Source organism: Pteropus medius, unplaced genomic scaffold, assembly GCF_902729225.1.
Source record: "Pteropus medius unplaced genomic scaffold, Ma_sr-lr_union100, whole genome shotgun sequence".
Classification (NCBI taxonomy): domain Eukaryota; kingdom Metazoa; phylum Chordata; class Mammalia; order Chiroptera; family Pteropodidae; genus Pteropus; species Pteropus medius.
The window spans coordinates 28,340,183-28,365,481 of record NW_024340849.1 but is presented as its reverse complement, the minus strand read 5'-3'; the positions used below and the strand labels follow the sequence as shown (position 1 = coordinate 28,365,481).

The 25,299-nt window shown below is 40.9% G+C and overlaps 1 protein-coding gene across 21 annotated transcripts in view; it reads left to right on the top strand.

The window, feature by feature from the left end:
* Positions 1-25,299, top strand: part of FHOD3 (formin homology 2 domain containing 3) — a 422,036-nt gene that overhangs the window by 304,995 nt on the left and 91,742 nt on the right. For 8 of the 21 annotated variants that reach the window (XM_039842750.1, XM_039842775.1, XM_039842765.1 and 5 more), the window contains exons 11-12: positions 5,214-5,567; positions 11,222-11,335. The exons of 4 other annotated variants lie outside the window; for them this stretch is intronic. In XM_039842750.1, coding sequence (XP_039698684.1) covers positions 5,214-5,567; positions 11,222-11,335 — 468 coding nt within the window. Of the gene's footprint in view, positions 1-2,330; positions 2,423-5,213; positions 5,568-11,221; positions 11,336-25,299 lie in introns of all 21 variants that reach the window. 9 more of the 21 variants (XM_039842880.1, XM_039842822.1, XM_039842795.1 and 6 more) reach the window with 3 other exon arrangements.

Here is a 25,299-nt window from a genome sequence, read left to right as displayed (position 1 = left end):
TAGGGAGATTTATTTTAGGGTCAGAAAATGTTGAACCTAAAGAGGAGACAGGTCAAGATGTAGCTCAGGATTGCTGTCTTCAAACATCTATGGGACAGCTACATGCAAGAGAAAGGAATCAGAAAGACAGAGCTTACATAGGTTGAAGTTATAAAAGAGAAAGTGTTGCTATCAGTGCTGTGGAATGCTTTGCAGAGTACAGTGTCCTCTCCGTTAATGAATCAGAGTTCTGAGTGTCCACAGGTGGGGATGTTAGAGATTTCCTAAGAGGGCCCAAAAGACAGTGATGATAACAGTGATATCTAACAGCTAAAATAAACTGATTTGTTCACTATATGCCATGCCTTTTCTAAGCGCTTTACATGGCAATCGCTACTTCCTAGGAAGTAGATATTGTTATCCTATACAGGATAGGTAAAGTGGGTCTCAAGGTCACATGGCTAGTAAGTGTTAGAGATGGAGTGCAGCCAGGCAGCCGAGCTTGGAGCTTATCCAACTACGGCAGACTTTGCTTCTGAATGACTCTACCACCTGGGAGAGCAAGTGAAATAAAGTTGTTTTGGAGGGAGGGGTTCAGATTTTTAAAAAATAGAGACCTATTGGATAGCAGGGTAGAGATCTCTGGATTCTGGGTAGACCAGAAGTAATAACATCTGCAAATTCCCGATCAAGCTGAGGGAAGGTGGCCTCAAGCTGGAGGTTGTGGGCATGGTTTTTAACTGAAAAATACCTGCTATCATCAATGGTAGAATGGATAACTGAGTTGTGGTATATTCATATAAAAGAATACTATACAGTAATGAGAAGGAATGATGTTCAAATACACATAACAATGTATATGAATCTCACAAATGTAACATTAAACAAAAGGAGCTGGACATGGTACGATTCCTTTTAGATGGAGAAGAAAAATAGGCAAAGCTAACCACTGCTCTTTGAAGTAGGGAAGGGAAGCAGTTGGAAGGAGCAATAAAGAAGTGCTGGTTTTATGGATGTATCTATTGTGTGAAGCTTTAGTGATTTGTGTACTTTGCTGTATGTATTTTACACTTTCATAAAAAGAAAGACTGCAACTGAAGGACAATGGGACAAAAGAGTTAAAGATCTTGACAAAGAGAATTGGTGGATTCGCAAGAACTGAAGGCAAGAAGGAGCTGGTAGACATTTAGAAAGTAGAGAATGGGCAGAAACGTTGTGAGAGGAGGAGTGGAATGAGAGATTTGGGTGAATGGGGGCTTGTGGTCAGGAGATAGAAAGTTTGGAAGCAAGATTTTCAAGATGGGCTGGTTTTGTATGATGGTGAGGTCTAGCGTGTGAGGGGCTGAAGTGAAAAAAAGGTGGAGGAAACTGGAGTTCAAGGGGTTGAGAAGCCTACAGCGCCTTGGGCAGGTAATTCATGTGGACAATGACAGAAATCAGATGCTGACAGGACTTAGAGGCCAAAGGAGGGTAATGATTCAGTTATCAAAGTCTGAACTTCTTTAGCTGCAAGGGCAAAACCCAGGTTAAAATGAGAACATATTATCTTCCATTAGTAAAATGCCAGAAGTATTGAATCAGAAGTATCGAATCCAGGTGTTAAAATTGTCATAGGTACAGCTTGCTCACTCTCTCTTCAACTCTGCTTTTCTGGAGTTGGCTTTACTCACACACACCCTTCCTCTACTAGAAGTCGTAGGCAGCTCTAGACTTAAGGTGTCCTTACAGCTGCTTATTCCTGAAGCCACTGGGAGAAATCCCAGGGATGACATGGATTGACTCCATCTGGACCAGGCATGCACCCTTAAAGTGGAGGTAGATCAGCCCCCTGAATCCCTGAATCACATTCACTGGAACTGAGGGAGGGGCTTGCAAAAACCACATGTCCATCATGGAAGTTAGTGCTGGGTTGGCCTGACTGTCAGTGGTTTCTAACCCGGAGGGGCTCAGTGAAGAGGTGAGGACTCTGCTTGTTGCGGAAGCTGAGCATTGCTGAGAACACTCATGCATGGTTCTGTGTGGAGGAGGAAAACCACATAGGAGTCCTGCCCAAGGCCAGAGCTGTTCTGAATCCCATGTGGGGGTGCAGGGCCACAACATCCAGCCAACTTGACAAAGAAATTTGGCCCATGGTTATTGCATCTCCACCCCACATTTAAATTTCCTCATCTCAGAACTGTCTTCCTTTCTCCTAACAAACTGAATGTGCTCTTTTCATTTCAGCCAGTTGGAGATTTTTTAGGCCTCACCTTCCTGTTTGTCTGTAATGCTTATCTCGCTTCTCCATCTTGTCTCTGTGTGCATCTCTCTTTTCCTGGCCTCGTCTCAGGGATGAGGAGGAGGAGGAGGAGGAGGAGGAGGAGGAGGAAGAGGAGCAGCCAGTCACGGAGCCCAATTCAGAGGAAGAGAGAGAGGACAATGCCCCCTCTCGGGGCAAGGACAGGTACCGAGGGCTGGACCCTCTCAGGCCACCACTAAAAGCCTGAGGCTCCTTCCTCGTGGATAGTTTGCAGTGGCCTGTCAGTAGTCTCTTCATGTCCTCACTAGCTCCCACTGGCAAACCTTACTGACCCTGCGCACAGAGCCACAGAGTGATTAGTTCTGTAGAAATCACTGAGCACCTTTTCATTAGAGAACTGTATTTTTCATTCAAATACTGCCTTCCTAACCATGCTTTTTGGAAGACTCACCCAACTGGTTTCCTTTCCACTGTTCCCACCCTCATTAAGTGCTTTGGCTCAGTCAGGTTGACGGTGACTGAAAAGATGTTCAACTCTGCTTGGAAAATTTTAACCCCTTCAGTACTGTAATAAGAATAAGTATATGTATTTCTTCATACTAATTTTACCAGTACAATATTAGCTAAAATGTGTGGGTAACTACTATGTAAATGATGCAAATTTGTTTTTTATCCAAATGGACAGGAACACTTTTCACCCCATCCAGCACAGAAAAATTCCCCACTGTTTATTTTCATGCACAGAACAACTAACATAGCTCTAGGACCCTTTGGGGAGTTATTATCTTCTAATCACCTCTCGAAGGTACATTTTTTTCCTGTCTTCAGGCAATATCAACAGACACAGGCACCTCGCAGATAGTTTTAAATTTTGCAGGTATTTTCCCAAATAATGTCTGTATGAAAGATAAAAATTGATCATGGGTAATTTCTGATATTGTTGAATCTCATTTCCTGATATTCAAAAATAATTCTCAGTTGGTTTCCTTCACTTAATTGATTACATTGCAAATTGACATTTTTACTGTTAATTTTTCTACAAGTCAGGAAAATCAAAAGGATTCTGGATGAATTACGATCAATCTTTCTCTTACTGGCTTCAAAGTCAGTGTGATTCTTTACCGCTGCAGCCACCAGCACACATAAAAGTTCTCAAATAGGCCCGTTTGACCTGCTGAGAGACTCACCATTCCCAGGGGTCACGGAATCCTCTCGGAACTGACAAACTAATGATTGTTTCCCCCCTTTGGAAATGTCTGAGAAGAAGCCGGCAGGGTATGGAGAGAGGAAAGGAATGGCCTGGTGACAGAGAGTGAGCCACACATTTCAGAATGAGAGAATGAGAAAGGTTAGCATTCACCAGATCCCCTCACCCATGCTGAGAGCCCAGCTTGGGGATAGTGACTTTTTAATTAGAGAAAATCTGGGGAGGGAAGAGGTTTAGTTGATAGTTCCACCTTAGGCTGAAAATTAGCCACAGGAAATTATGTAGACCCTCTATCAATACAATGGTATGTCTCCATATGTGCTTAAATGTGCCTGTTTTGCTCTCCCACACAAACCCTTCAACTCTCAGTGACTCACACACACAGTTCAGCACCTATGGACTAGATGGAAGAATCTGGCCAGAATGGGCGATTTTCAAAGGCACCCTAACTGACATCGTGCCATCTTTACATAGGATTGTTGTTGCATAGGTAGATGGTTGTTATCCATCTTTGACTACACGACTGATGCTGGAGGGCATCCTTGATCATAGACTTCAGTCAGGTTTTTCAGTTATAGGAAACAAAGGTGTGCTTATATATATTAAACATCAGGGCTTGATTTTGACAGTACCTAAAACATTCATTAACATTGATCTGGATGTTATTTGTTCCTTGGTGTAAACCTATTAAAGTGGTAGGAAAGAGTCCACTTAGTCCTGTGGGTTTGGTGTCTTCCACTGCTTCCTCTTCCTGCTGGATGCTTCTTTGTGTGTGCCCACCATGCATATCCACCACACGTGCCTGCCATGTGCACCCACCATGTGTGCCAGGCTCGCTGTGAGCACATCAGTGTGGTCTCATATCATCTTCCCATTGGGCCAGAGAAAAACAGTATATCCATGCCCTTATATGCAGATGGAGCTCTAAATCTGAGGTACAAAAAGAAAATGACTCACATCCTCTTCCCAAATGGGCATGGCTGGGAGTCAAGTTCTCTGGGAGAGGGACCATGGTTTTGAAAAATGCAGAGTTTAACATAAATTCTCAGGTTCTAAAGGCATGCTTCGGAATATCTAAGTGGTCCGAAGGTGGGATGTTTTTCTAACTGTAACTGTGGCAGAATGAGGCCTGCCTGCAGGAGTCTACATGTCTAGGGCCTAGAAGTAGAGGAGGCCCTGGGGAAAGGTGACATAGGCAAAATGTGTCTTCATTATGCAGCCCCTCCTTCCTGGCTCGTTGCATTCCTTGCTTGCATCTCTTCTCCTTTTTTCTAATCCATACCTGCTTTCAAGAAAGGACTGAAAGTGGTGACTACGGTATAGGGCTGTGGGGATACCACTTCCTCCAGGCTGGGATTTTTAGGAAGAGGACCGATACTCTGTTTGACCAAGACAAAGAAATGAAGTTCAAATTGTGGAGATTCTGGTGCTAACACAACCAGTGGGGAGAAACTTGGGAGGCTGAAGGGTGGGTACAGAAGAGCTTTTGGGGATCTATTAAATCCTCAAATCCTCTCACAAAGACCTCTGATGCCCAGAGGCCAGATGGGTCTTCCTTCCGAGACTGGCAAACCCAGGGCGCCAGGATTATTGGGCAAACCAAAGCTTCTGTCAATGGGTTTTTATGCTGCGGTTCAAGAAGCACAGCTGGGTCCTGAAGTAAGTGGCCATAACAGTAATGGGTTTTTGCATGTCTTTTCCTCTTTCCTAACCTTTGCTCCTTCTCTCCTGAATCTCTTTTCTCCCCCATCCTTCCTTTCCCTTGAACTCTACTCCCTGATGGGCCAGCAGCGAAGCCAGCCCTGCCTCAGAGCAGAGCCCTCCAGGACGGGAAGCTGCTCCGGAGAGCCCAGCTCACCCCAGTGCCTCCAGCGCCACCTCGCAGGGAAAGCAGCTCCTGGCCAGCGCTGCAGTGGGGAGCCCCTTGTGCAGTGGGTCCTCCAGCCCTGCCCTGCTGCCACCCCCTACCCCTGCCTCGACCTCTTGGTCCTCCTCCACCACACCTGGCCTCCCGAAGCCATCACCGACCATAGAAAAACTGCCCTACGTGCCCCACAGCCCCTTCCACCTCTTCTCGTATGACTTTGAGGATTCGCCCTTATCCACCAAGGAAAAGGAAGGCGAGGCCCAGAAGGAAAGCAGGTAGATCTGGCCTGTGTGAGGTTAACCTGGGGAAGGCGACACAGCCTCTTAACTGCATTGCTTGGCTTGCCTTCTGCGTGTTTGTGTGGATTCCCGTTAGGGTAGAGAGCAGTTGTACTGTAAACTAACTCCCTAACCACTGACTAAATACTTACCGGTATTTAGGTAAGATACAGAAGAAAATTTTCATCTGCTTGAATTAAGATACTCTTTCGTTATAATACAATTACTAAATATGGATTTTAAGTGTCCGGTTTTAAAAATATGCATGGTCTGACATAATCTGTACATCTCACACCCATCTATCTGGCACAGGGTCTTATTTGACCTGCAGAATTCTGCGAAGTGCTTAGTCATCTTCCCATGCAACGTTTTGAGTGGAGCTTTTCTTCCTTTAACAGTTGCTCTGATTCTCTTCATTTGAGCACATATTCTACCTCTGAGCCTTACAATTTTCGGTCTTTCTCTTCTAATAGGTGGGTGTCTTTATTTTCTTTCTCTTTTCTATACTACAGCTTTCGGGTTTTATTCTAATGTATACATTTTTCTTTTAGAGATAACTCATAGCTTCCCGTGAGATGGCAAATAATTGCAGTTCGAATCACTTCATGGGCATTAATACAATTACATGATTTAAAGCATGAACACTTTGATAATTCTTACAAAAATTGGAGGGGTGGGTGGAGGGAGGGAAGTGTGTAAATCAAGACTGTACAGGGATTTCTCAGCAGAGCTTGTTGGCCTGCCTGTATGCCTGCCCTTCACTGATGCCTGGATTAGAAATTTCTGCAGAGCTGGGAATGTGGAACATAGGGTTGTATATTTTGAGCAATCAATTGTACAACATCAATAATTGATAATACTGATGACCACTCCCATCTTAGAATTATGAAAATAACTGCTAACATTTATCAAATATTTATTAAGAGGCCGGCCCTGTACTTTCCATGAAATTAGTACATTAATATACCACTTAACCCTTATGGAGTAGGTTCCATTACTTGCCCTTATTTATAATGAGGAAACTGAGACTCAGAGAGGCTAGGTAAGTGGGCAGTGGTTTCCACCCCAAGCAGCCTGCTCTAGAGCCTGATCCCAACTTGTACATTGTAGAGTCCTCTTCTTTTTAGGTAGTCTGTTGCTCTCTCTCCTTTGTGAGCTTGTGTACACAATAACTCCCAATACCAGGCTGCTCCCTGCCAGGAGTTTGTTATTTAGGCGAGTCCTTGTCAGTAAATGCTTTTATTGGCATCTTCTTGGGGGATCCTCAGCCTGGATGCCTAGCAAGAGGTTATACCTCATTTTGAATGAAGCCTTACAAGACCTGGGCCTGGAGGGCAGCAATTTCATACCACAAAAGTGGCCAGTCACTATTGATGTAAGATGTTCATCTGATAAGTGGAAGAATTAATTTAAAAGTGTGGTCATCAACCTTTTTTGCTAACATATAACCTAAAAGAATTTCGAAACTTCTCTCAAAGTTTTAAGAGGTCTATCTAGTTTTTTTTTTTTTAACATAAGTTTAAATAGCTGTAAAGGATGTAATTTTGTCTATTGTATATGTGCTTTAAATTTATTTTTGTCAAAACCTTGGTGCTTCAGATTTAACTGACGAAATTATAGGAAACACTTACATATGCCTAATTGTCAAAGTCAGTCTCAAAAGAGATCTAATTTCTGTCAGAAAATGTCTGACTTCATGTTTCAATTCAGATAAGTTCATATGCGTCGCTGTAACAAACATCTCACTTCTGAGGATTGACAGACAGGTAGGTGGTTGAGTAGGTAGAGACAATGCCTGAAGCCTGGCTCTGAGTTTGTCCCTGGATAAATAAAGCACCACCTTCTCCTTCCTCAGTATTTCTGAGCCCATTTCCCATTTGCCCCAAGAACACTCTCTGTTGTCCCTTGCGGCTGCAGCATTTACCCCAAGATAATGTGCAAATTGCAGGCCTAACCTTACCCCCAAAGTTTGCCACAAAATATCTCACTTTTATTATTTTCACATCGCTCTAGTATATTGATAGTCTTTGGAAACAAATGACATCATTCTATTTATAGCATTCTGTTTTTAGTAGTGATATTTCCATTTACAAAATATAGTAATTCTTCATCACTGAAAATGTCAAATCGTAGAAAATGTAGCATTCCTACATGTGAGGTTAACATTGTTCTCCAACAGTTTCTAGCCGAAGATTCATTTGATGAATCCGATTTATGTGCATATTTCTGTTACATTAGGATTAGAGACAAGTTCTGTTTAGCAATAACTCCAAGAACAGTTTTTATATTTTATTTTCACATTGAAAACCAGTCAGATTTACTTCAGCCTCAAAGAACGTGTTTATATAAAATTATATTAATGCTGGCAGTGAGCTGCACTTTTTTTCCTAAATGGAAATGGGTTAGGAAATTTTCTTAGGAGTGATGCTTTCTCATATTATTCCTTGGTCTAGCACCCTGGAGATGTTACAGCTCAAAGCAGTGCCCCACGCTGATTCAGCCTGGGTGAGAAGGTTCCTTTTTTTTTTTCCAAAATGGAAGACAGTTGTGGAAGGGGAGGCAGGGAAGGAGACCCTAGGACAACCATGGGAAAGAGCAGATGCGGAACCTGAGGATCTGAAAAATTCATGTCCTGTTTTTTGGCTTTGTATACCTCCAGGAGTATGTGGACTCTTGTTGAACATCTCCAAACTACAAGTTCTCTACCAGTCTCTTTCAGGTTTATAATTCTGGAATTGCTATGATCTTCCTTACAGTTTTTCAAGACTGTCTCCAACATGGCCCTTATGCCCTCCACGAATGGTATCTATATACAAGTTAAAAGCTGTACATTTGACTAGAATAAAACTGTCTCGGTAACCTCATCTTCCCCAGGAGGGTGGTGTTAGCCCATAATGATGATCTGGGACTTTCTGGCGATAGTCTCACAGCTTCTGATGGAGTTTTCCTGGGACCTAGGTCCCTCTTACTTGGTCTCCAAGCTTCACTACTACTTACAGCCTTGGGGGAATGGGAGCAGTAGAAACATATAAATTGCTGAAATAAATATACATGTAAACTGAGGAAAGCAGCCACATGTTTGTGAGGATTGACTTATATTTAACTGAGAGAAGTTTATAATTTTTTAACTGTTCGACAGGAATTTGAATACTGTATAAACATTGTTGTTCTTGTTAATTTTCTGCTGGTCACTTGTGGTTTTTGTGGGTCTGTCTGGCCGCAGATTTGACGGGTGAGTGGATGACAGCAATTGAATGGGTTATAACAGAGACCAACTAGTTAGTCATGAAAAAGAATAATGATAATAATAATAAACTGAACAGTGAATGAGTGAATTGTATGATTCAGTTAGTTTGGCTGAAAATGAGAAGCAAAACTGGACAGACTGAAGTATTTGAATTAATTGTTGAGCCATTAGAAAAACCAAAGGAGGAATAAATGCATTATGCTTGTTTTATTTCCATAACGTCATTTAAACATAATTTTAGTAAAGTAATCCTGTTAAAACATTCTACAGGATGCCCACCTTTGATTAGAAGGGGATTGTTTGAGTTGCATCTGAATGGTGCAGGGCTGAAGCTTGAGCCCAGGGGCCTTATCTCCCTGAGGACTCAGTCCCTGGTGGCAGCCTTCTTTCCCTCCTACTTTGTGGTGCTTGCTGCCTTGCTTCTCTCCCTCTTCTTCATCCCTGAGCTTTTTAATTCCTTCTCTGCTTCTTTCTTTGTGCATCCTGTGCTTTTCTGCCTTCTCCATGATTGGTGGCTAGAGTATCCTCTTCAAAAATCAAACCAACACTCAGAGAAGCAATTAACTTGTTGGACATGTAGAATATTGGGTTTTTAAAGAGAAGAGAAAATAAATGCCAGAAACCAAGTGCCATGAAGGTGATAGTTCACAGAGGAGGAGGATGGAGTAATATCATGCGATCTGAGTCCTCATCTGCCTGGTGGAGGACCTGGTACTGAGCACAGGCTTGACATGTGGTACCAAAGAAAAGAATCAGAGCAACAGCCCAGCACTCAAGACTTAGCAATACAGGATAGATTTTGAGAAATATTAATATTTCTTTTTTTTGTCATAATAATGTAATTTATTAAGGAAAACTGATATTTCATCTCTGTTCCACTTTTTAAAATTGATGGTCTGTTTTTACACTTTTTCTTACACATAATTTTTAACCTTTAAGAATATTTTTATACAGTTTTGGTTAAACAGTGCATATTACATCCTGATGTTTTAATTCTATATATATATATATATATATATATATTTTCTATATTCTATATATATAGAATTAAACATCAGGATGTAATATATATATATATATATATATATATATATATATATATTTATATATAAACATTTTCCATGTTATCATTTACAAAATTGGCAAACCTTTCTAATGGTTGCATAATATTCTGTTGATGAATAATATACTCGCTTAGCCATTCTTACATTGTTACCTGGTTGGGTAGTTTCCAGTTTTTCACTGTGATCTTAGTAATGTTCCAGTGAGTATCTTCCTGCATGACATTTTCAGTATATAAATAACCATAAGGTTATGATAACTTGCCCAAAGTAGATTTACTCTGTCAAAGGATATCTACATTTTGAGGTCAAATTGCTTCCCAGAATGGTGAGTACTGATTTCTGTTGATGAGAGTTTGGACTGGATTCTCCGTATGCAGGAAGGTCTTTGTGCACTTATATCATAATGACCCTTGAGGTCTCATGTGCTGAAATACGATGTCCCTAACTAGTTCAGGGGAAGAGATTGGTCCTGCTCTGTGGTGGAGTAGATTGAGAGGCGAAACTCTCTAAGGCTTGTTATCTGTAACTAATTATAGCATCCACCCCCATCCAAGGGCTTCAAATAATGATTTCTTTTCTGGGAATGCATTGAGAGATGATAGCTAAATACCACTGGTAAAGGATATCTATTCTGAAAAACCAAGAAAACTCTAGCATTTCACAAATTCTGAAACTTGTCAGAGATGACTGGGAAACAATAAAAGTCCATTTAAACCTCGTGGCTCTAATTTTGATTCTGGGGAAATAGTGGATGAAAAAATGAATACACACACCTCTGAGCAGCACGCTAGTCCAGAAGGCCTGGGGACATTTTCTCCTTGATCACTAGCCACACAATGAGATAGTGTTTAATGAATGAAATTGATTCAGAAATACCTAAAGCAGAATTTTAAATAAGATGTTTCTTTAGCTAATCATCTGACATTTTCTGCAGATCTTTGATGGATTTAATGCTAATTGTACCACCAGGAAAGGAAAGAAAAATCTTCACGATTCAAATGAAAATAATTTGGATTCTTAATTTATGTTAGCAAATAGTTTTACTGTACATTTTAAAAGACAGGAAATATGAGAGTTTTATTTAAACCCTTTGTCATAAATCCTACTGCCTAATCATTTTGGACTTTGGGAAACCTCTCTAATGAGAAATAATCAGAACAAAGCAGTTAGTAAATTTCTTTAAGTTAGAGCAATCACTAACAATGTTAGCATTTGCAGACTTTTTCTTACAAAAATTAAGATAGTTTGCCAAATGTTACTCATTTACTGATTCGTACTCATTTCTCTGTCTCCCCCCCACCCCACCACCCACCCCAACTTAAACCTCTGCGTTCTTTTAGATACAGCAACTTTGGCAACAGCTCTTATCACTCCTCAAGACCCTCATGTGGATCCACTGTGCCCACCACTTCCACGTCATCTCTTCCATCCCCACAGGAAGCCAGGCCGGAAAGGTGGGTTTTATAAGAAGCGTGTGACGGCTTCACTGTCCTTAAATGAGAAGAGTCAGTTTGGCTAAGGGTGCCTAAAGGAAAAGTATAAGTAAAAAAAGTATAATTGAAATATTTTCCTTTACAGAATATAGTCCAAAGGCAACAATATTTTCTTTCTTTCACACCACTTAGTAAGTAATATTTTATTAAAGATATTTTGTTATTATTGTCTCATCTCCCTACCCACTTGCAATAGAAAGTCTAAAAAATTTTTTCTAAAACATTTAAATGTGAATGTTTTGGTTCACGCCTCAGAACTGTCCTAAATTTAGTGTCATCTCTGAAATTTGTCTCGTACATATTGTTTTTCACCTTTAAATGATTAGTTATATGTAAATGAGGAGATAGTGGGCCCATTAAGGTGTTATGTAAGTAATCCAGGACCAACCGGAAGAGAAAAGAATTGTATGGGTCCATGGAAGGAATCTAACTTGGCAAGAGGATTAGACCACCAGAAATTAACTGATTGTTACTCCTAGAAGTGAGTGATTGCACAAGGATGTGTTTACAAGGAAAGTTAAGACCTGTAATTTTAGAACAGTTAAAAACAATTACCCTTAAATGGCAAGGGTGCTGAGTTAGAGAACACTGGCTAGGGTTCCAAACTCACTCACTGGGAAGTTATTTCAGCCCCGAGGGTAAAATACCTATTATGCCAACTCTACCTTAGAGGGTGGTTTTGATGAGCATGAAAAAGTACACATAAAGTGCTGTGTGAACCCCATCGTGTGGGTCCAGTGGGAAGTGACAAAGTATGAGGAAGGCGTATAAATTTTAGTAGCTTGTAATTTATCAGAAATCTAAACATGAGCTATTCTCAGAGATCATTTGCCTCAAACCCCAGATTTAAAACAAATTTGACTAGTATTCTTTATTCTGATCCTCTTCTGTGTATTGTAAAGTGTGTTTTGCTCAGTGCTGCTGGCAATTAGAGGTTTGGTCAGGATGTAGAGCAGGCAAGACCTTACAGCCCCAGGAAGAAGGGCAATCCAGTGGGATTTGTGTCGTCATACATCATCATTAATTTCTAAGATGGCATGTAAGCCCTGCGGTGTCAAACTCTCAAGACCACGGCCCAGCTGGCTCTGGGCTGAACATATGCAGGCTGAAGTCTTAATAATGAGGTACCAAGGTGATTACCCTGAACGCACCCTCTGTCTTTCATCCTAGGATACCTCTTTTTGGGATCAGCTGAGGTTACCTGTGCTACCAGAGAGGTTGCCAGTAAAGAGAATCCTTGTCATATGGGATGTGAGATTTGAGGCCAAAGCGAGGAATATTAGAGTCCATTATATCATGTGTCTGACACCCAATTGGCTGCCAGCTCCTCTGGAGTGGGAACCAGACCCTATTCATGGCTGTGTCCTCCACAATACCCGGGGCCTGGCCATGCAGAGCTGCGGTAAACCCTGTTTGGAGGATCAGGTGAATTATACACTCATTGATTAGGGAACAGTTTGGAGGCCCCTGGAGGTGAAAAGTTATAAGCACAAGAGATCTGCTGGTTTCCAAAGCCCTGAGTTTAGGAGGCAGCTCCTCCCAGGCCCTAAAGGAGGTGCCCCAGCCTCCACCTACTTCTCAAGCCCTGGAATCCCAGGTCCAGTTTTGAGCCAGAAGGCCCAGGAGTGCAGCCTGCTGAAGGATTCCTATCTGTGTCTCTTTCCCTGCTTGGTCTGGCTGAGTGTCTCCCAGGGAGAAAATTAAAGGAGAAAGAATGGGGCTGGATTTAGGAGCCCCTTGAATGCCCTGGGGAGATGGCTGGTCATTATCCTGAGACCACAGGGATGTCTGAGTTTTGAAGCAGCTGGCGACGTGCTCTAACACATCAATGAATGGAGCAGGGACAGGAGCCACCAGAAGCTGCCTCCAAGTCCATGCTCCAGGAGGCCAGTGGCCTAAGAGCTCAAGGGGAGAAGTGGTTTTGGGAAGACCTGGATGCCTCCAGGAGAGTCGTAGCCAAGGAAGCAGTGTGAGTGAGCGGTCAGGCTTGTGCAAGCCTCCCGATGTTAGAAGCAAGGAACTGAGACAGAAGATACTGGAAGAAAAGCAAATCATGGGTGATGTTCAGCCTGGGGCATGCAAGGTATGCGGAGTCTGTATGACACCCAGGGAGATGTCGGGGACGGGGGAACTTTGGGGAGGGGTGGACTCAGCAGTCTTCAGTGTGGAGAAGGCACTGGGATGCAATCCCCTTGGGGAAGCCTGTGCACTGAGACCTGGTCACCGGGGAATAGCAGGGGCAGGAGCCTCTTCTAAGCTGCCTGTTCCCTCTTACGGTGTACCTATGCCACAGGAAATATCACCTTTGCCATCCACTGTCTCCACTAGTGACTGAAGCATCTTCAAAGAGTCTATTACTTCCTTTCCATGTGCATGGTTTTTTTCAACTGTCACTGTCTTTGGCTTTGAAAAATGATGTGACGAGTCATTTGAGACATTAGATGTGCAGTTTCATTATTAAGACCGTGAAGCCACCTGTCCTGGCTCCATCATCACACCTTCTTTCTCTCACCTTGTCAGCTTATGTGTTGTGACTGTGGAATAAAAAAGAGGGCCCTCAACTCCAAATTATATTTGTGCTCCGTCGCCAACGCACATTATGCCAGTCGTATTTATGATAATATATATTTATAGTTTAATTGACTTTTTTCCTTTTTGGACAACTTTGGATGTCACTCATGATCAAATATCATATGTACAAGTATTTTCTGCTCTATTAAGATATATGATTGTTCTTACCAAGGTATGAACTTCAATAGAATGCGTAAAATTTATTGTGGAGATATTTTATATATCTATATAGCATTAAAACTAAAAAGACAACTCTTTTCTTAGGAAGGACATTGAACTGTTATGAACGATAGTTACATTCGTGCAGTGAGATCCCACATCTCTGTCAGCTCACCCTGACGACCGAACAGCGAGCATGCCAGGGCCCCGTGCACTACTCAGGAGCTCTAGAACTCCATTCCCTTGATTCGGAAGTGAGACTCATTTCTCAGAAATCCTAGGAAAAAGTCAGGCCAAATAAAGCATCCTTTAAGGCAGATCGGCTACTTTGGACATACTACTGAGCATCATGGTGAACTTAAGAGTTTTCCACACTTTTCCCAAGCAAATCAGTGTGTTGGAAGTTAATAAAATGAGGAATGAGCAATTGACCTAGAAAGAAAGAACTGAAGAAACCGTATACAAGGTTAAATCAAAACAGAAGAATTAAAAATAATCCATTTCCACATCCCCTATTAGAGCTCCGTTTATAGGGCTCTCTTTCAGAAACAGAGTGCAGCATTAATTTTCATGACATTGGAACTTGAGTTGTGCCAGAACAAAAAAGGAAAACCAGAAATATTTGCAAAAGCCCTCAGGGTTACAAGATTCATTTATTTAATAAAAGAAGACTTTTGAAATGCGTCAATTTTGAAAAACATACTTTTTGAGTGGAAAAGTTCTAAATATTTCTTGTTAAAAGAAATTACAGGAATAGTTGAACTGTTCATATTCAGGTATTCAAATGAACCAAATTGTTCAAACAAGTGAACAATAATCACACCACAGTGAATTTGCGGCTCTGGGAAGTTGGGAAGGGGCGTATCTCATCCTTTTTTCCATGCTTGTAGTGACATCTCCATCTGGTGGGCCTTTTTAGAAATGGCTGCTGGAGGCTTGTTTGGTGTGACAGCAGTTACCAAGTGACTGTGAGGGAACAGTAAGTCTGAGACTGGGGCTGTAGGTGCCTTGAGGCAATCAGTCTTTGTGCTGAGGGTGACAGTACACTGATAACGAGGCCCATCCCCATGGTCAACGGGAGTCATGAGCAGGTGAACATGCCGACTGCTCAGTGGGAGGATGTTGGATATTAGGGGGCTCAGATATTAGGGGGCCAGGGAGGTCTTCTCTGTTGAGCTGAAACCTGAAGCATCAGTATGTGCCTTAAGCATTAATTCTGTTCTTTTTTCAACTTACAATCATGCCACTGTAAAAGACAATCACCTGACTTTTAGGGATTAATGTCAAGAGCCCTTAGAAGAGTTTGGGAATTGTCCGACTTATATATTTGTCTAAGTGGAGTTTTTCCTTTTTCCTGGAAGACTGAGACCAGATACAAGTAATGACACACTCCCTTAGGAGTCATGGTTGGGTAATAAAGGATGAATAAATAATGGAACTCTAAATTTTATTTTATTAATTTTTATATAGGCTTTACATGTATACAGTATAATATTTAAAAGGTGCGAAGGGGTATACATTGAAAGGGAAGCTCCCTCCTACCAGTTATCCTTTCAAGAAGCCACCACTTCTAGCAATTTCTTATGTGTATTTCCAGACATATCTTAGGTTCATATAAGCACATACGTGTGGTTGTCGTATCTTTACGACACATAGTAACAACTGCACAAGCTATTCTGTATCCTGTTCTTTCACTTAAAATATATATATCTTGGTTCCTTTCATAGCAGTACTAGTAGCCATTATGTTTTTTTAAATGGCTGCATCATAGTTTTTTCTCTGGATGCTACTTTGTATAGCCACTCCCATATTGATGGGCTGTACGAACAATATCTTTTGCTGTTACAAATGATACTGCAGGGTGATTCTTGTCCATGTGTCATTTTGCACATGTGTGATTATCTCTAGGATAAATTCCTAGAAATTAATTTAGTAAGTCAAGCGTTTGTGCATTTTAAATTTTGATGGACTTTTGCCAAATCGCTTTTTATAAAGATTGTACCAGTTTTGATTCTCAGCCACAGTGTATGAGAGAGCTCATTTACCCACGCCTCTGCCAAAGGGTCATTCAGCATTTCAACCCTTGCTCACCTGGTAGTGATGAGTTGCATGTCATTAAAATATACATTTACATTCTCTTATTATGAATGTATTGAGGCTGGTTTTCATATGTCCGGGAACCTTTAATGTTTTCCTGTGAATTTTTGGTTCGTGGTCATTAAGTTGCCTTTTCTTATTGAAGTGTAGAGATTCTTTATAAACTATAATAGGGGTAGCAATGATTTTCTTCGGTCATTGGTCTTTTTACTTCATTTATGGTGTTTTTACCATGTAGAAAAATATAAATTTTAGGAGTTAAATTTATTCATCTTTTCTGTCTTCTGTGTTTTGTGTTCTTCCTAAAGAAAGCCTTTTCTCCCATGGTTTCTTCTAGTACTTTTATAGCTCCAATTTTTCACATTTAAATATTTTTTTTCTATCTGGAAGTTATTTTGAGATATGGAGTGAGGCAGAGATCCAACTTAAATTTTTTCTCTTGTTCGGATACCATTTATTAAATAATCCATCATTTCCCTACTGATTTATCATATACCAACAGGAATACAGATGTGCTTATGTATCTGTGTGTTCAAGCTGTTCCATTAGGATCATCTCTCATTTCCTCCTGGTGCCTCCCTTCTCTGGTCAACCATTCTAGGCTGTCAGGTACTCTTCTTCCTCCCAGTTCTTCTCTGTCCCATTCAATTAGCAGTCTTTAGAATAAGACTAGATCATGTGCTACCTTGAAATAGTCCTGCTATTTTTGTCATCTGCTGTTGTGGAGTTTTGTGTGGTGACTGACAGTGCTGGAATAAAGAGCATGGGAATATATGGAGAAACTGGCAGCAAGCAGGTAGAAGTAGGAGAACGGGAGCCTACCATGCTGAGTGGTGGCTTCTCCTCCTAGCTCAAGCTTCTCCTGCTGGGATCTCACCTCCTGTGACCTCCCTGAACACCTGTCTCCACCATTGGTGTGGTCACTCGTCCTGCAGAATAAAATTTCTGTTTCCATGCATTTTTGCCTATTTTCAGTTACTTTATTTAGCTCTTGTAATTCTTACCTGCTTGGCTGACTGTTTACTATTGCCCTTAGAGGAACTTCGTGGTACCTGAGTTCTACATCCTGTTTCCCTCCTCCATGTGGACTCTTTTCTGTATGGATCTGAGAGCTGCGTCTTCTCATTCTAGTCAGCTTTGGCTTTTATCATTTCTTGCCTTTACTGATATCTCCATGTGCCTTGAGGTTCTACTCGTCTGGTTTTAAAATCACTGCTTTTTCCATATATATGTGATCCGTGCATTTTTCCGCATCCCAAATACTTGCTGGCTGTGTTCCATCACTTGATCTACGCAGTACTTTTTAAATTTTGTGTCAGTAGAATCAAGAGCATCACTGTCCAATGGGGGCTCTAGTTAAAACTTGCTTTTAATTTTAAATTTAAATTGATCAAAATAGATTTTTTAAAAAATCACTGAGAAAATCCTGAATAATGTATACCACAGGACAAAAGGCGTTGCTTTTTATGTGATGATAAATAATGGCACCCAATTCACCATTGCCAGCGGGAAATGAAAGGGTACCAAAGCGGAAGGATTCCCTACTATTCGAACAAAGAAGCCGCGTGCTCCTTGTACTGCGCAGCAGCAAGTGGACTTCCTACTTGCCTGCTGTTAGGTCCTGATAGCGATCTTGTTACAGACAATGAGTTCCTGTAAAGCACAATGTGGTCCTGATTAACTGATTGTGTTACATCCAAAGTGCACAGAGGAGAAGCATCGGTCAGTTGATGGAGTGAATTTACAGTAGGGTCTGACTCCCTAATGGCTTTACGCAACAATGTGGGCATTAGAGAACCTGGGCTCCGTGTCAGTCCTCTGCCCTGCAGGGATGGGGTTGCGGGGAGAGAGACTCTGGGTCCTCGGCAGACACTAGAGAGTCTTTCTCCCACCTGTGTTTTGAATCTGACAACTCCCCATTCCTACTACCATAGATTTAAAGATCTATGTCATGCCCGGACTATATATTGCAATGACATATTTCTGAATGACTCCCCCTGCTTATCAGTGCAGCCCAGTCTGATCAACGTCGCCTGTAGGATCTCTCACGTTTGGATCTTGTACCTGCATCTTCCAGCTTTGTCCCCCATCCTCCCTGTACTTTAACCCCACAGGAATGTCATTTGAATATACCAGGCTCTCCTGTGGCCCCTTTCTTCATACTTGCTCTGTCCCCTGGCTACCTTCCTCTTTTCTTCATTTAGTCCCTTCCTTCTTATCCTCCAGAAGGTGATATCTGACCTTTAAGAGTCCTCTGACTTATTCAGACAGACTTGTGACACTCTTTTAGGTTCATATTCCCCTATTTCAGCTCTCAATCCTTTGAATCATTATGTATTTATCCATTTGTTTCTAAAATGGGGCTCACAACCCTACAGTAGTCCATGACAATGAACCTGGGTCCCACAAAGCCATGGGATGAAGATGGTTCATCTTCCTGGACTGGCTATTTTAGTAGAAGATTTGGGGAGATCTTTATTAAGACAAGCAGGATTCTGCTTTGGAAAATCCATGTTCACATGAATTGTAAAGATGTTTTTTTGTTTGTTTTTATAGGGAGCATTTTGTGCTGTTCTCACGTTCCTCATTTTCTGCCTTTGGGGCTTCTTCAGTCTTGGGTGACAGCCATTTCCGTGTCTCTTGCATGAGATTCCCCAGCCTCCTGCTCACTGGCCTGCCCCACCCCATACCTCTTTGTCAAATAACCAGGCAAACAAACACACGAGCAGTATTAACCTGTCTGAATCCTGTTTTCTTCCTTTAGAAAATGAGATTAGAATAGATTTTATTTTAATTAGACAACTCTCTCATGCTCGTTTACATAAAGGATGTACATAGCAACCTTAAGAGATATGTATTGTTATTCTGTTTAGAAGTGAAAGCATTATAACACTTAGAATTAGGTGATATCTGTAACAAAAAGGTGGAAATGTCACTCATCAGATAGTGTAGATGGAACTCCTACACCAATGGAGCTGGAGACATCACAGTTATTCTGTGCTGCAAACTAAGCCCATGTGCCATCACCCTTGTTTGTGTGACGTCCCCCGATGCCAGGTTTCCAGTCGTCACTGATTACAGTGGTTTCGCACTGGCATCGTATAAAGATTACAGAGTGAAAGCGGGTATAAGAGGGGAGATTTTTCCTTCAGAAAATCTATTCCTGGGTCCCTGATATTTATTCTCTTATCCCATTTTCCCACTGCTTACCTCAAAGCCCACTGATGAGTGAGAAGCTTTATTATTATAATGAAAGAGACCAAGTTTCTGGGTTGATTTTGGAAATTGTGTGTGTATGTGTATAGATAGATATACACACATAGAGGGATAGATATCCCCTTCCTACCCTTTTCCATTCTTTATTCTTTTGTACAATGCCAGTGCAAACCCTGGTAGCCAGTGATAACTGGAAATCTGGCCATTGGGGCCATACACACACACACACACACACACACACACACACACACACACACACACAAATATTACATACTCATATATTTCATTCCACACATATATATTGAGTGTTCACAATGTGCCAACCTTGTGCTTGGCATGGGAATCCAATACTGTTTAATTCCAACCCTGTCCCTGACTTCATCAGGATTACATTTAGTGGCAGAAACAGAAGAGAAGCACGCATTCAGCATATGAAGAGTTTCCTTTGCAGTAAATATTGTGAAGAAAATGAACCTTCATAGAAAAGCTGGAGAGAGGCCATCCAAGTGGGGAGCCTAGCACAGTGCCCCAACCTCATGAGGGACAGCTTTGGTGAGAGGTCTGGGAAACTGAGTCAGTAATGTAGGGTGAGTTGCAGTTTGCCTCTAAGTTCACCTGGTGGGAAGATGAGGATGTGTGAGCAAAGGAAGGTAAAGAGAGAGATAAGAAAATAGAATGAGTTTATATCTGTCTTCAAAACACGATCCTGAGATTTGAAAGAGCTGGGAGACTGAAAGAATTTGGTATTTGGAGAAGAGGTAAATGTGCAAGGGAGGGTAAGTTGGCCTGGACTGAAGAAGAATAGGGATGGGCCTTGCTCTGGGCCAGCAAGGTCTGGAAACCATGGATCACAGGAGGTGCTGGTGGCAATCAGTGCTTTTGGAAGCTGCCAGGAGAATGGTGTAATTATGAAGCCAAATAGGGTGGATCTGGAGCTGTGAGGATTGACCTCCTCCTGGCATGAGGACTCACTTGGTCTTGGACAGGAGGTTGGAAAGTAAGAGGGAACGGGCAAGAACTTCTGTATGCCCGGGGTCAGGACCTGCGGAAGGGCCAGTGGACAGGCCAAAGTGTGACGCCAGCCAGGCCTGGAGGAATGGCTTCATGCTTTATGCGTGAACCAGCACTGTAACGTGAGACGACTTGTGGGACCAGTCTCCACAGCAGCTGCGTGAGTCCTGCTATGCCCTCCTATGGCTGGGAAGCTCAGATCTGCACTGAAGCAGTGTGTGACAGGCTAGAGAGGAGAGAGAGCAAACGGAAGTCTTAAATCCATGTCCCCATTTTCAATGACAGATGTCTCCAGGATCGTAGCAGTAATGATGGAGGAAAGTTTCCTGGTTCTTAGGTTTGCTCATTTCATCCTGAGAGCTGGGATAAGGCCCTCAAGGTAAAAAAGGAAGATTCTGACATTTCCTTATTTCATCTGGGCTTAACTCAGAGTTATTTCTTCTCGTATGACCATTAGATCAGGTGACCCCCAATTTCAGAGCCAGGTTGCGAGGACAGCCTCACTGTTCTGCATCATTGAATTGCCACTTTATTATTATTATTGACCCCTAAGTCTTCATATTAAATTATTACTTGTGAATTAAATGATTTCAAATATCAGATAGCTTATAAAATTAGTTTGGCTTCTGCTAATATTTAACCAGAGATTATAATTTATTTTTTTAAATAAGAATGTTTAAGATTTGCTTTTTTCACAAATAAGATTTTACTTAAACTTGCCAAAAAATGTATATTTTTAAACAGCTTTTGCAGTATAATTGACATACAAAAAACTGTGCATAAGTTTTGACATATGTATACAACAGCGAAATCATTACCACAATCAAGATAATGTACAGATCAATCACCCTCAAGCATTTTCTCATGCTCTTTTGTGATTATGGCTGCCTTTCATCCCCAAACGACCACTGGTCTGCTCCCTATCATTATAGATTAGTTTACATGTTTTGGAGTTCTGTATAAATGTAATCATGTAGTATGTTCTCTTGGGGAGGGGTTGGCTTCTTTTAATGAGCATAATTGTTTTGCAATGCATCCGTTTTGCTGTATGTTTCAATAGTTCATTCCTTTTTTATTGCTGAGTAGTACTCCATTGCATAAATATACCACAATTTATCTGTTGTCTTGTTGGTGGACATTTGAGTTGTTTTCAGTTTTGTCTGAATATTTATATGCAATTCTTTGCATGAAAATGTGCTTTCAGTTCTCTTGGATTAATACTTAGAAATGAAATGGCTGTGTTATATGGTAGGTGCATGTTTAGCTTTTTAAGCAATTGCCAAACCGTCTTCTAAAATGGTTATATACCAGAATAATGCTAGCCTCATCAAAGGAGATAAAATATACTCCTTCCTCTTCAACTTTATAAGATTGGTCAATACCAGGGCTCTGGCCTAACAGGCCTGTTTAAAAGCCCCTCTCTGCTATGTCCTAAATGTAACTTCCCTGTGCCTCAGTTTCCTCATCTGTAAAGGGGATAATAATAGAACTTAGTACAAGAAGTTGTAGGGATTAAAAGAGCTATTTCATGTAAACTAATTGGCACACCTTACTGTCTCCATAAATGTCAACGATTAGTACCTACCATGTCTCAGTGAAATGGAGTTCCTGTTCCAGATGTCCCAGTGAGGGAGGCTTTAACCAGATGGGATTTCTGGGACAGATCCTGGACCTGGTACGGCCAAGATTAAATGTTGCAGTTCCTCTCACTCAAAGTATATCATCCGCTCTCATGTAAAATCGCTCTCTGGCCTCTCGCCACCTGCATTCCTATGTGGCTTCACTCAGTTCCAGCTGCTTTGGGTGTAACTTAGATGACTTCAGCTTTCCAGGTGCGTTCCAGGATAGCGCGCAGTTCTGATGCCTGACCTAGCTGGTAGCCATGATGGGAAAGTTCAGATCAAACTCCCAGGCCACAGTAGCCTCTCAGGCTGAGACTTGCCAGTGTCATATTCCAGGTCTGGCCTTGGGGACTACAGCTCAAGCCTTCCTTCGCATCTGTAGATTTTAGACTCCCAACATAAAGTGATATCTGTTGAGTGCCTGTGGTGGCCCAGATGCTGGTCTGAGCAAACTGATGCATACACTCTCACTTAAACCTTACTTCATGAGTCAGGAGTATTATTATCTCCATTTTTCAAACAAGTAAACTGAGGCTCAGAGAGGTTAAATGAGTGGCCACACTCAGGTTTTCTCAGTTCACGCCCTGTGCTCATTCCTTTACATTATAGCTGGTCCTCAGACTGGCCAAGATTAAACATTATAGCAACTTCCAATCACTGTAGGTATTTTTCTGGTAAACTTAATATGAAAGGTAAAAATCTGTTAAAGATGCTTTATAAAGAGAAGAATTTACCATGCTAGCTTGAATTTTGGTACTTGGGGTCTTTTTAAATGATAATTTGGGATATCCCCTTTGTACGGTTTGAATGCATTCCAGGTTGGTATTGTAGGTTGAGCCCATTTCTAGAAACAGGATTTACAGGACCAGGGTTTATGCTGTCACATGTTGGGCTTATGTGGGTAACAGGAGACCTAGGGAAATTTAACTTATTAATACTATATTTATAACCCTTTGTTTCTAGTGTGACCAAAGTGGCTTATATGCATCCAGAACAGGTAAACTGTTGGGGGTCCTTTCATTCTCTCTTCTTGCTAGGGATCTGTGTCAGGGCACTCAAGAGAATGGATCTTGAGTTGCTCGAGGCATTTTGCTTTATTTCAGGAAAAGAAGAACCATTCCTCATTGCTTTGAGTTAGCAGCTCACATTTCAGTTCAGAAAGAACTGAAATGAATAAGGGAAGAGCCTCCCCGTGTTGTTAATGCTGCCTACCCCATGTGTTTGCTGGTGTACCCTGGGCTCAGAGCCAATATGCGGTCTGCTCATGCATAGTCCAGGTGGGCGGGAGGATGATCTGCATTTTCCTTCCTTAGAGGTGCCCAGGGAGAAATGATAGCATCTACCTGACAGGATTAGGCACTTTTAACTTTTTCAAGTTCTGATACTATCCTAATTTTAAACAAGCTCTAATATTCTCATTTTAAACGAGGAAATGTTAATGTATGTGTTTTTCTTAACTTAGTGTACTGGCTAAGACCACCAGAATAAGCAATGATAAGGGCATCCTTGTATCATTTCTAATGTCAAGCTGCTCTTAATGGTTCAGCATTAAGAATGATGCCTGCCATAGTTTTAAAAATTTCTTTACTAAGTAGCCATTGTCAGGTTTAGAAAGCTCTCTTTTATTCCAAAGCTTGATAAAAGCTTTTAAAACAAACAGGTATTGAATTTAAAGCTTTTCCGCACCTGCAGAGGTAGTCAGGCTTTTTCTCCTACAGTCTGTTATGTGGTAAATTGCATTCATTGATAGTCTCATCTGAAAATGTTGTTGCATTCATTGGAGAAACCCAACATGATTTTATTTTAGATTTTTGTGATGGTGTTTCTAATTGCAATCAGTATGTAAATTTCTGTCCTCATAGTTCTTGTCTGGTTTTTGTGTCAAAGTAACATTAATCACATAAGGCGAGTTGGAGAGCTTCCTCTTCTTTCTTTTCTCTCAAACTTTGTGTATGGTTAAGATGAGCTCTTCCTTGAGTGGTAGAGATCACCTTAAAAATATCTGAGCCTAGTGGGGTCGTTTTTTGTTTCGTTTTGGTTTGTGTGGATGTATATGTAATCGATTCAATTTACTTAAAGGTTAATAGGGCTACCCAAAATTCCTATTTCTTTTGAGTCAGATTTGACGTTACACATTTTTAGCAATTTAACCAGTTTTTGTAGTTTGTAATTGTATGGTCATAAACTTTTCCCTCATTTTCTCTATATTTTTGATTTCTGCTATACCTGTCATCCTTGAACATTGCATATTTGTCTTTTTTCTTAAACAATTTTGACAGAATTTGATGGCTTATTAGTTTTTTTAAAACATTATAAGCTAGCTTTCTGTTTATTGATTTTTCTCTATATGTCTTTATTTTCCTATTTCATCAATTTTTGTTATCTTTACTCCTTTGTCTTCTTTGCATTTATCCCATTGTTACTTTTCAAATTGTTGAGTTAATCACTCATTAATTTTTACTTTATTCTTTTCTAATATAAACACTTAAGGTAATAAATTTTCTTCTAAATACTCTTTAGAAGCAGTCTACAAGCTTCAATATACAGTTTTTTTCATTATGTTACCCTTTAGATATTTTCTAATTTTCTGTATTTTTTAATCTTTGACCTGAGTTAATTAGAAGTGTTTAAAATTTTCTAATTATACAGATTTTCAATTTATCTTCTTGTTATTTATTTTCAGCTCAATTGCATTGGGGTTGGGAAGGCAGCCCATATAAAACCAATCAGCATTTATTCATGAGCTTTGTGATAATATTGATGGTCAGTTTTTAAATAGCCTGTATGTATTTGAGAAGAATGTGTTTTCTCTAATTTGGGGCACCAGATTATATATGTTCATCTGTAAGATAAAATTTATCTTATTATGGATAATTATTATGGATACAATAGGTTTGTTTATCAGGTTAAACAAACCTATTGTATCCATAATAATTTCTATCAATGAGTATGCAAGAGGTGTGGTAAACCTCCCTACTCTGATTATGGATTAGATTTGGCCGCATATAACAGGAAAAAAAAAACTGAGCAGCTTAAGCAAGATAAAAGTTATACAACATAGTCTGGACTACATTTATGTGAAACATAAAGTTCTATCTATGCCTAAATGTCCAGGGCTGATAAAGCAACTCCCTAGTGACCCTAGCATATAGGATTTGGTTACCGCTCCCTGAAGTTATCAGGGATGGCAGTTTCTTCTCTCTACTTCTCCTATGACTGATAACCAGGGGTGACCCACCTTTTCTAGGA